The sequence below is a fragment of the Tigriopus californicus genome, chromosome 7 (assembly GCF_007210705.1).
Source record: "Tigriopus californicus strain San Diego chromosome 7, Tcal_SD_v2.1, whole genome shotgun sequence".
Classification (NCBI taxonomy): Eukaryota; Metazoa; Arthropoda; class Copepoda; order Harpacticoida; family Harpacticidae; genus Tigriopus; species Tigriopus californicus.
This window is the reverse complement of record NC_081446.1, coordinates 10,916,018-10,927,655: the sequence shown is the minus strand read 5'-3', so window position 1 is coordinate 10,927,655 and position 11,638 is coordinate 10,916,018. Positions and strand designations below refer to the sequence as shown.

Genomic DNA, 11,638 nt, shown 5'->3' with positions numbered 1-11,638 from the left:
GATTGACTTTGGCCCTGAAACTTTCAAGGACTCTAAATCAACCCTTGGCTGACGACCGAGGACGAAATTCAAGGTTGAAACCTGAAGTTCATTTCAGTATCTTTGAATCACGGGACAATTCATGATTACCATTCATGTCTTACAAATTGAAAACTATATGCTAAGCATATCTGTGTTTCATTGTCTACAGTAATCTGCCTTTCTACTTTATGAAAAATGAAAATGAAAGATAATCATAAAGATAATAATTTTTCCAGGTGATTAACAATTTTAAAAAGCCTTTGCTTCTGGGCAGATACATAGGTTTGCCTGAAATGAAAAATAAGTTCATTCAGCATAGAGGGTTAGTCAAGCCCTGACAAGCCCTCTAATTCAACCCCTGTGGCTCCGACGTTGTCCCATCAGCCCAAAGCGTGTAATAGGCCTACTCCCAACACGGGCATGAAATGAACACGCCTCAAATTCTAACTGCCACTGAGGACTGAGCCTGCCAACTCAGGTCTCCGCTCCCCCACTGACTGTAGCAATGAACTCGGGCCGTCACCCCAATGTTGTGCTCGGGCCGGCGCGCACGCCCTTGCAAACATACACTTACCCGAACAAGCACCGTAATGATTAAAATAAAATTCGTATATATCAATACCTAAAAATGTAAAGTGGTAAAGACACTCCTCCCCCGGCCTTGGCTACCTAAAGCCCATCCCCCTGTCCTTTCATCGAAATGGAACCGTCCGTCCACTTCGATCTCTTTCTTCTCGAACGCCAAAACTTCAGGCCAGCGCGTAGCCCTACTTTTCGGGCCGGCGCAGCATGGACTTGTTCGAGCAGAGGTAATCCCATCTTTCGTAACACCTACCAGTAAAATCCGTGAAGGTTGCGTAGGCCAAGAAATACCCAGGCTTTGGTTACTCTATTTCGAAAGCTAAGGCATACAAAGATTTGTTTATTGCTTGACCGAGATTTCGATGCTGAAAATCATTTGAGTGACGTCAAGTTTAAAGCAAAGAAAAGAGATCACAATGACCCAGAAAGGATACTGTCCTTTCCATGTTTGGTATTTTTTACAGCTTCTTTGAATTAGGGCGTAATGTCTCACGGGTAAATGGGTGAAGTGTTTGGAAAATAAAAAGAAACTCGAGTTAAGTAAAGAGACCAAGTCATTCAATCTAAACTAATCATTTACAGCCATTCCGAAATCTATACAAAATTAACTGAGTATGCAATCAGTAAGAATCCACCAATTACCAAGAAATCTCACAAAAAACTTGGATTCTAAAAAAAACCCAAAAAATATCAAGTAATTGGAAACATTTTTAATATTTGATTTCGAAAATTGATTTGATATTTTGGTCAAAGACGGTATTTATACTACGTTTGTAAAAAAAATCCAATTAACTTGGACGAAACATTGGTTCTCGGGGACCAACGCAACCTTTCTCCATCTGACGGGTAAGGCGGCCCAGGACTGGCCCTGAGTGAGCCTGTGGGGCGCTCACCCTAGGAGACGCTGTCATCGCTTCAGGCCAAGGCAGCTGGGCGACAGCTGGCAGGCAGCACCCAGCTGCCCAGACAGCTTTATTGATGCGAGCGAGATGAAGGACTAACTAACTAAATCTGTCCATCCATCCATCCATCTATCTATCCAGAGAGCAGAATCCAGAATCCAGAATCCGAGTCAGTCATTCGCCGCCGGACCAGCGCGCCGAGTAGAGAGTCTACGAGTGTTTGAGGTGTTAGATGGGTCAGGATGCTCCGGACCCGCCGCCGTTAATCGACACCTTTCATCGGACCCATCATGGTAAGTGAGACGGACATTTCTAGAGGGTCGATGTGGGAGATCGGGATTGATGGGGTGGGATTGATCGGTTTCAGAATGAGCCCGCTCCGGCCACGTTGGCCATTGGGACCCAGGTTTCGGCCAAGTACAAGGGTGCATTCTGCGAGGCCAAGGTGCGCTCGGTGGTGAAGCAGGTCAAGTGCCGGGTGACGTTCAGCGCGGGCTTGGGCATCACCACCTTGTCCGACGAGTACGTCCAGGTTATAAGTCCCGGGGGCAGTTTGGTGGTGGGCGCCACGGTCAAGGCCAAACATCCCGATAAGCAAGAGTACATCGAGGCCGTCATCAACAAGATTCAGGTACGGACCTAACCCGATCAAGGACTACGGACACGGTAGAGGCCACTCAAGAGTCGGTATCTCATGATCTCATTGGCGGAAGTTTGAGGGTTTCGATATCCAAATCAAATGTGTTGATTATCCTCTGAGTTTGAAGTTAGATTAGGATCAGTTGGAAAAGTTGGACCATCATCTAGGAGATGGAGAATAACGGGTCCAGTCAGACGAAACCATCCGATGCGTCGGGTCGGGAACCGAATATTAACGGATAATGCTCGACACATGGGGCTGGAAATGACGCTATTAACAGAAATAAGGCGCCAGCGAATAGTTCTAAGTAATCCGGTAATCAGGTGAAGACCGATATTCATGCCTATTGATTTAATGGTTCCACTGAAATTTTCGGGTAGCCGGTAAAAGATGGCCCCAATCCAATCGAAGCCGCATGAGGTGGTGGACATTGAAAGGAGTTCGTGTCAAACGAAAAATATGTTGATAGATTTTTTTTGCGATTGCAGGATCAGAGTCAGTACACGGTCGTGTTTGACGATGGGGATATCACGACTCTCCGTCGCAATGCCCTGTGTATGAAAAGTGGGAAACATTACAACGCCAGTGAGTCCTTGGACAATTTGCCTCTGACCCATCCCGAGCACTTCAGTACGCCCGTGTCGGGATCCCGGCGAAAAAAGGGCTGGGCTCGAGGTGGACCCGGACCCGAATCCGACGATGAAGGCAGTTCGTCGGGTAGCGAAGATACGGTCATTCCGTCCTCGTATTTGGCCAATATCGGTCGCGTGGTTTGGGCTGAGAACACGGATAAGAAGAGCAAAGCCCGGGAATCGTGGTTTCCCGCCTTGATCGTGGCGCCATCGGCCTCAGGCCAGGGCAAGATTGACACCAAGGAGGAGTTTCTAATCCGATCCTTCAAGGATGGGCGCTACTACACCGTTTCCAAGAAAGATACTCAAAAGTTCCATCGGGACTCGCCACGGAAGAATGACGTGGCCTCGCTGAAAGAGGCCATTGAGAAGGCCGTGACTTATATCAACAAAGAGGAGCTCCCGCCTTTGTGGGACCGGGAAGTGCTCTTTAATATGGGCGAAGAGAGCACCACCGAGTCGTCAGAGACGGAAAGTTTAGCCGATGATGAAGAGAACGAGACGCAAGAGGACAAGGACAAATTAGTGGCCGAATTGTACAAGCATATGGAGGATCGAGGCTCGCCCATTAACCGCACCCCCACCATCGGCAGTAAAGAGCTAGATTTATTCATGCTCTTCAAAGTCGTGTACAAGCTAGGCGGACACACCCGTGTCACGAATAACAATATGTGGCGTCAAGTGGCTTCAAAGTTGGGGTTTGAGACCACCTGGTGCACCAATCAGGTCCGAGTTCACTACAAACGTTACCTGCTCAGTTTCGAGGAGCTCAACAAGACCTTGGGCTGCACCATGATCCAGACCAGTTCCAAGCAGGCCAGCTCTAGAGTTCAAATCCGAGGCAAACATCGTTCCGGCGGTTCCAAATCCGAGTCCAACGCCGAGAACGAGAGTGATAAATCGAGTATTGGTTCGCAAGACGAAACGGCGGGAGGTTTGATGGTCTCCTTGAGGCGGGAAAACACGCCCAGTCGCGATATTAAGACCGAGGAGGACAAGAAAGAACCCACGGCTAAGAAGAGCAAAGTGGACAAGGCCCCCAATAGCAAAGAGACGGTCAAATCTGAGAAAATCAAGAAAGAAGAAGATCCAACGAGTGGCTCCTTGGCCAAGAAAGGTGAAGAGACCAAAATGGCCACGCGTCCTCGGCGAGATTCCACCTCCAGTCTTGCCGCTGCCATGCAAGTCAAGGCTCAGAAGGACAACATTGGCGATGAGAGTCGACGGCCCATTGTGCGAATGGATCGAGATAAGGATACCGAGAATGAGGCTCGTAAGTTGCAAACCAAACCGTCCAGCGGGGGAAAGGCCAAGGAGATCAAGGAAGAAGAGAAACATCCTGAAGAGAAGGAAATGGATGACGGTGAGGAAGAGGGTGACGACGAGGAAGACCCGGAAGAGGACGGCGGTCCTCCACCTCCAACCCCAACTCCCAATGTCAATGATCCTCCTCCGAAGAAAGGGGAGAAGAAAAATTCTCGAGACAGCCCCATATATGGCCAAGACCCCGAGGACTCTAAATCCAGCACGGACATGAATATGACCCCCACGACTGGAAGTTCCAAATCCAAAGGCGGTCGTAAGAAACTCGTAAAGAAGAAGAATCCTCAAGACAAACCACCGCCTTTGGACGATGAGGACGACATACCCGTGGCCAATGAGAAACAGGACCTGCTGGATCATGTAAATGTAGAGATCGGTGATAAGATCAAGGTGTACTACCGCCACAACCAAGTGTATGAAGCCAAGGTGATCAAAATCCGCGAGCCCAAGACCGGTGAGAGGTGGCCCAAGTATTTGGTTCACTACCAAGGTTGGAACGCGCGATACGATGAGTGGGTGAAGCGTTCCAAGATTGCCGAGAATCTTTCTTGGTCGAAGGAACGCTTGAAAAGCAGCTGGACAAGCCGAGCCCAACCGACCGAATGTGCCTCTTCTGCGAGTGCCTCATCGGGAACCTCCATAGCCAAGCTCAATGACTCTTCCAACGACTCCACGAGTGCCAAGAAGGAGCTGAGAACATCGAGGAAAGACGACAAAACGCCCAAGGACAAAGAACCCGTGACAAATTTGAACAACGGAAAAGAAAAGGTATCTTCTATCTATCTAGCTAATCAATGATGCATCAATGGTCTTATGCGAGTCATTGCAACGAAAAGTAAAAGATTAAGAGATTAGGGAAATGTTTCGTCGAGGCCAGTTGAGACCTATATGTAGGTTCGCTTGCCCTTATGCTTATATAATAAGGTGACTTATCCCACCGATCAACACAAGTGTAACAAATTTCCCACTCTTTTTCATTTCAGGCTTCTGGTCGAGGAAGTAGGAAGTTGCCAACTCCCACCACCCCTTCTTCCACGAAGAACGCTAGTGATTCTCGGGCGAGTACGCCGTCTCAGTCCAGAGGCGGGTCTCGAACCGGATCGCCCGCCTTGAAGCGACAATCCAGCCGCAGTTCCATCAAAAAGGAGTCGGAAGAGAGTGACGAGGATCCGGAAGGTGAAAACAGTGCCAATGCGAGAAAGAGTCGGCGACTGAATTCCAGCCAAAACAGCTCTGAGGGTCGAAGAAGCGGCCGAAAGCGTCCCGCTCATTTGGCAGGAGGTCCGAATAAGGATGAGAGCGAGAACGACGAGATCGATGTGGAAAAAGATGTGACGGAAGCCGCCAAGCCAGAACTGCCAGTTACTCCATCCAAGCCCAAAAGAACGCGCAAAGGGGGACCTACCACACCCAAACAGCAACCGCAACCGCAGCCCCAGAATCCAGTGACTCCAGTTCAAGTTCAAGACGAAAGTGACGAAAAAAGCAGTGATAGTGGGTCTGTGGGAAATCGTCCAAGTCGATCCCGGGATCGGGCTACCACTCGTCAATTAGCCTCATCGGGTAAGAGAGAAAGTGGTAAGTCCGGTGGGAAAGCATCCAAAAGCCGTTCAGAGGAAGACGAAGAAGAGGATCCGTATGCCTTCAAAGAACCTGTTCCTCTTGATGAGTCGCGGAATGCTGGAACTCCGGGTAAAGCCACCCCTGCCGCCCCAACGATGCCCTCAACTACTACACCTAGTTCCTCGCCGTCCACGGCTGCGGCAGAAACGGCGCCATCATTGGCAGCATTGGCCAAAAAAGCTGGACTTAAAGAAGCTCCATCGGAAATCAAAAGTGAGCCAAAGAAGAAAGGATCAACAACCATTGGCTCTGTTAGCACTAGATCTAAACGAGAATCGGATTCCGCTGAGTCCAGTTCGGATGAGGGTGGAAAGAAGAATTTGCGGACATCAAGACAGGGCTCGAGTAAACCTGTTGGTAAATCAGGACCAATGGACACGACCAAATCGACATCAAGTTCCGAGGAAACCGAAAAAGAGAAGAAGCCAGATCTGCCACCAACACCCGCCACAACAATAACAACTACATCTACATCATCAGAAGTAGCGGTAGAGACAACAACTATCACAATAAGCACCGTGGCCAAGGTCGACATTGAGTCCAATTCTGAGATCGAAACGTGCAAACCAAATGCTCAGTCAGATGATTCGCCCGATGTGAAGGCGGAGCCCAAAGAAGAAGAGGAGGATTTTGACATGGATGCGGTCTCGGAAGATCAAGGTGGTAAGCCAGTGCTGAATCTCACCAAAAAACAGCAAGAGCTATTTCCGTTTTTGTCCGCCATGCGGACCACTCCAATGTCTGGTGTCCAAATATCAGGCGTTCAAATATCCGGGTCTTCGCTTGACGGCGGAAGATCCCCAAGTAAATCGCCTTCAAAGGATTGTAAAACCGATAGTACGGGCTCCGACTATTCGGATAGCCGAGAGGACTCTAAATCGTCCACTACTCAAGCTTCTGGTGCTGAAAGTAGTCCCAGAAGTGCTTCCTCCTCTTCCAAAGCCCAGGCATCTGGAGCTTCCACACCCGGTCCTCATCGAAAGCTTAGTACAAAGAAACGGAAAACTCCACGAAAGCCCAATAGCTCCGAATTAGTGGCCTCGGAATCAGAATCTGATCTCAACTCCGAGGACGAGAAATCCAATCTCGCCATTAGCCTTAATCTATCCTCAACTGCGAGTGGGCGTTCGAGGGGACCATCGCCAGGCATTGAATCGGTTGGTGGGGGCTCTGTGAATCCATCCAAAGGACCGAGTGTGAAGGGATTATTCGGTGGTGGGGCAGTCCCTCCTCTAACGGGATCTGCGGTGACCAAGAAGGGTCCTGAGGGTGAAACCTCCTCGGGAGATCTCGTCGACGAGAAGCCTAACAAAAAGAAAATCAAGAAAGAGGAACTTCAAGAGGATCTAGATTTGGCGTGTGGAGAAACCATCCCCGGTAGTCCGGTACATCCGTCCTCCATTCCGACTGAACCCGTGGTCAAAGCCAGCAAACCCTCTTCGTCTCGCCTCGAAATGCCTTTCGCATCTGTGCCAGAATCCATTCCCGGACCGTCCGAAGCCGACAACAAAGCGGGCGATAAGAAAGAACCTGCCAAACCAGCCAATAAGCCGGCCGAAACCGCCCCTGCCACTACCAACACCACCACCAATTCGAACACCACCGCTTCCACTTCGACTACGTCCACCAGCAGCAACCCTTCGGCAAAGGCCCCCAACAAGTATGTGGAGCCCCGTGAAGATCCACTGGAATCCTCGAGTGCCTCTCAATCGCCTTCGGATTCTCGACCTCCCCCTGATTCGCCTAAATCTCCGGCTGAGTCCTCGGAGGTCGACATGGACAGCCTCAGTGGCCGAAAGGAGCCTGAAAGCGAAGATTCTCGCTTGGATATGGACGGAGGCTCGATCACGAGTGAGACCAGAAGACCCAAGCGCAAGGCTCCGAGTTCGCCGGCTCACAGCGTCAAAAGGAAACAACGGAAGACCCGTGAAGCCGCGTTACGGGGAAGTCGCTCCGGCCGCGGGAGACATAGTTCTAGTCGTATCATGAGTAGTACCCGTGGAAGTGCCGTTTTAGACGACGAGACTGACGAATGTGAGGAACCCAAGGATCCTGCATTGGCATCTTTGGGCAATCTCGACAATGACGCCCTGACCGCCTTGACCCAAAGGCCGCCTAAAGCATCCAAGTACAACTTTTTCGTCGAATTAAGTAAGTAAATTTCATCCATTACATTAAGGTGGGCCGAAACTATATCTAACCTGAGGGCAGGCAATGATGGACGACGGTTTCTTTTCCTCTTTTGTCACGGACTGTTTGTGCAATTTTCTAAACCTCACAATACCTTCGAAACACTCGTTGCCCTAAGTTCGTGCTGGCCACAAGAGCAAGAATTAATCCAAATTTCATTAGAACTGATTTTTTATTGCAATTTCAGTCCAAACGCTCGTATAAATAATTGCTCTTACATGATGCGGTTTATTTTTTCAAATTCCAGATGCCACGATGACCTCAAAGGAACGAGTCTCCAAGCTTCAGGAGAGCATCGACCGTCTCCGGAAGACCTACCTGAATGTAAAGAGCGATCTTGCTCAAGTTGAGCGAAGACGGAAGAAGATGAAGAGGAAGGAGCGGGAAAAGTCGGAGAAGGCCTCCACCGCCAATAATGCCAACACAAGTGCAGGAGCCACCGTGGTTGAAGCAATGGCCTGAATGATCTTCCAAGTTTAGGATTGCTTCCCGGGGATTCGCTTCATTTTGCCATGCAAACATTTAAAGTGAATCGTTCCAGTAGCAATCTCGAGCCATCCAATGTGTAACTACATGGTTTGTTCACCGGTAATTCAAATGGCTCAAAACAAACCATGTACCGATAGACAAATATCGACCCACCGGGCCTCTTACCCTTAAAAGCCATGGAAATAACTCAGTATTTAAGAATTTGCTCTCCATCCAATTATTAGGTTTAGTTGATCAATTTGGGGGGGAGTCGAACCTCCAAGCTATTATTTCATAGATTGCAATCATGTACGTTTGCAATGTGTCTCGAGAGAGAAAAAGGATGCTTTCTTTTCCAAATTCAGTCCTATGAAATAAAGCTAAAAACAACGCCCATCTTTGATTGGATAAATATTTATTATTCATATGAATCTAGTATTAACAGCTCCCGTCCTCAGCGGTGTCCGGCGTACTTCTTTCCAGCCACATGTCGAACACCCCATTTCACATGAGCGTACTCGTCGGTCTTTACGAAGGTGTAGACGGGTCCAACGATGCCTTTCTTCTTCTTGTACCCATGAGCTGAGGCTTGGGTGTCCAAATCTGATGGGGGGATAGGATTGTAGACCAAGGCTGGAGCATTGAAATCGCCTTTTTCTTGGGCTAGACCTTGTCGTCTGTAAATGGGAGCGGCAGCCGATCCGGCGGCCTGAATATCGTCTTGAGGTTCTTCTTCCAAATATCGACGTTCAGCTACTTCCCGACGGACATCAAAATCTCGAGGATCCACATCTCGACGAACATCTCCATCACGACCATCCACATCTCGACGATATCGGATTTGGTCGTCGAAATCTGTAACAAGCGGCTCAATTATGGTCCCGATGGCCTGAACTAATTTTTGGGCGAACCTGGGCATAAAGCTAATCAGTTATCTTTATACTTGTTAGTAAACATGGTTTTAGTAAATGTTGGAAGAAATCGTTCTGTCGAAGTATAAAAAGTGCCAAACATTTACATTTTAAGGGTTCGTTAAGAGCTGAAGAGGCTACAAATCTTTTTAAAGAAAATTGCACAGAAACTCATGTGGCCTTCTTTTAGAATGATGAATTGTTGCCCATAAAAGAAAATAGGAAAAGCTGTAGCACACACAAGTTATGTTTTTGCTAAAAACAATATGCTAGTCCACGGCGCATGTAATCAAGTAAAAAGACATGATACAGTTGTCAAACAGTAAAGATGGATTTGTTACATACAAATATATCTATGTGCTTTTTATCTCTTCAGAATGAGAACGTAGGAAAAAAATAAAACATTTTACATGACGATGCTCAAAACTGAACTGTGTGCATCCAAAAAAGCTCTCTTCAAAAGAGCAAAAAAAAAAATTCTGATGACTATTGAAATCTGCATCACTTTCTTTCGAGGGAAGAGTTTGACGACATTAGAAAGAACACTTACCTCCGTCATCCAAAATGAACATCCTTCCTCCTTGAGCACCAACGAAGCACAGCACCAAGGCAAGGGCAGTGATGGCCTAAGATGAAATAAGTATGAGTGAAAATGCAAATCCAATGGAATCTGATTGAGTCCAGCGCTTACACTTTTGGAATTCATGATGCTCGGTCGAGGATCTCAGATCGAATGAAAAGTGAACGCAAGAAAGATAACCACGTAGTATGTTTCGATTTGATAACATGGTTTTTTTTTCGGCGAGCTCGTCTTTTTCTGAAACATGGGTGCACGGACGAGAAGAAGAGTGGGCGCAAACGGAGAGGACGAAGACCCAGGAAAAACCACGACAGAGCCCTCCTTCGGATCGGAATTTCTCTCCCAAGCCTCGGGCCGGAAACCATTTCCTTTACCCTTGACAGGGTGGGGAAAAGCTAAGATTTGATAGGCCCATCAAGACGCCACAATGCGTACGTGAATCGATATCTCCCCACTGAGATAAGAGAGGTAAGGATGTCAAGCAAGACGTGCTTGGACAACTTTCGAATAACTTTCGTTAAACTGGGTTACTGCCCTTCGGCCAATTCAGCCTTTTGAGTACTAGTCCCCTGGCAACAGGGTGGGCAATTTTGAGAATTAGCGTGACTTTTGGACACCAAGTGTCCAAAAGTGTCCAAAAGTGTCCAAAAGTGTCCAAAAGTGGACAAAAGTGTCCAAAAGTGGACAAAAGTGGACAAAAGTGGACAAAAGTGGACAAAAGTGTCAAAAATGGACAAAAGTGAACAAAAGGGCCAGAATGTGTCCAAAATTAAGTACAATTGTGCAAAAGGGGATTGACAAGCAAACACTTTTAAACCCTACATCATGATATTTCTTTACCAAATCTAGATGTGAACCAGCAAATAGAATCAGTAATCAATAAAATCTAAGCTTTCTTCAAACACATAAATATGAAGTAACAACTAGCCTTTTCACTAACGTTTTTAATTTCCAAGATATACACTTAACGAAATTCGTTACCTTGATACAATACAGCTTTATAAAGTAAAACAAATATCTTTAATATATTTTGAATGTTAATAAGTCAAAGCCACACTATAATCAGGGCATTTGGTGGCTGGGTAATTTTAACAAAGATTTAAAAAAATTAATTTTTAAAAAAGCTTAGGAGCTGAATATCAAATATCCAATAATACTTCTCATATTTGTAATATACATAACATATTTATAAGGAGTGCATGAATTACATATTTATAATACATCTAAAAACTAAGATATATGTTTCTTTAAGAAACATTGGGAATCTCATTTCCTGACATCAAGCGCATCTTTAAAGTTAAAATATGCCTAACAATGTCTCAATTAACTTACTTATGGAAGAAAAACCATAAGTATAGGAAAATATGTCATTATTAGATTTTAGCAATTCGTAAGAAATTCAATTTTTAATATTAGTACTTTTTAAGAAGTTATCCCAAATGACTGATGATTTTAAGTAAAAAATTTTGCAAAAAGTTAATAATGTTGAATAAATGAAGCCAGATAACCAGAATATAATGTTTAGCTATTTCAGTTTTTGAATCCTTTGCAACAGCTGCATTCTACTAGAGGGAGGCTTTTGTTCCCTGTTTGCTTTCTAATCTAACGTAAGAAAAAAAGAGTTAAGAACCTGTCTTTCAAATACCTTATTTGGTATGTTAAAGGTATATGGCCAAAGGTTTTAAAGACTTATCTTGCTCTTGGAACCATCAATGAGCAATTTTTGAAGTAGAGGATAGGTTTCATACAGAATATCCTTTATATTT

At 46.3% G+C, this 11,638-nt stretch overlaps 2 protein-coding genes across 2 annotated transcripts; one reads left to right on the top strand and one right to left on the bottom strand.

Annotated features, from left to right (window-relative positions):
* Positions 1-1,559: 1,559 nt before the first annotated feature.
* LOC131883124 (AT-rich interactive domain-containing protein 4B-like) lies at positions 1,560-8,777 on the top strand. The gene is made up of 5 exons (XM_059230485.1): positions 1,560-1,798; positions 1,873-2,136; positions 2,634-4,868; positions 5,084-7,874; positions 8,161-8,777. The coding sequence occupies exons 1-5, from the start codon at positions 1,796-1,798 to the stop codon at positions 8,373-8,375; spliced, it is 5,508 nt and encodes a 1,835-aa protein (XP_059086468.1). The 5' UTR covers positions 1,560-1,795; the 3' UTR covers positions 8,376-8,777.
* LOC131883125 (uncharacterized) lies at positions 8,776-10,417 on the bottom strand. The gene is made up of 3 exons (XM_059230486.1): positions 9,984-10,417; positions 9,843-9,918; positions 8,776-9,236 (listed from the first exon to the last, which is right to left on the bottom strand). The coding sequence occupies exons 1-3, from the start codon at positions 9,996-9,998 to the stop codon at positions 8,836-8,838; spliced, it is 492 nt and encodes a 163-aa protein (XP_059086469.1). The 5' UTR covers positions 9,999-10,417; the 3' UTR covers positions 8,776-8,835.
* Positions 10,418-11,638: the final 1,221 nt, after the last annotated feature.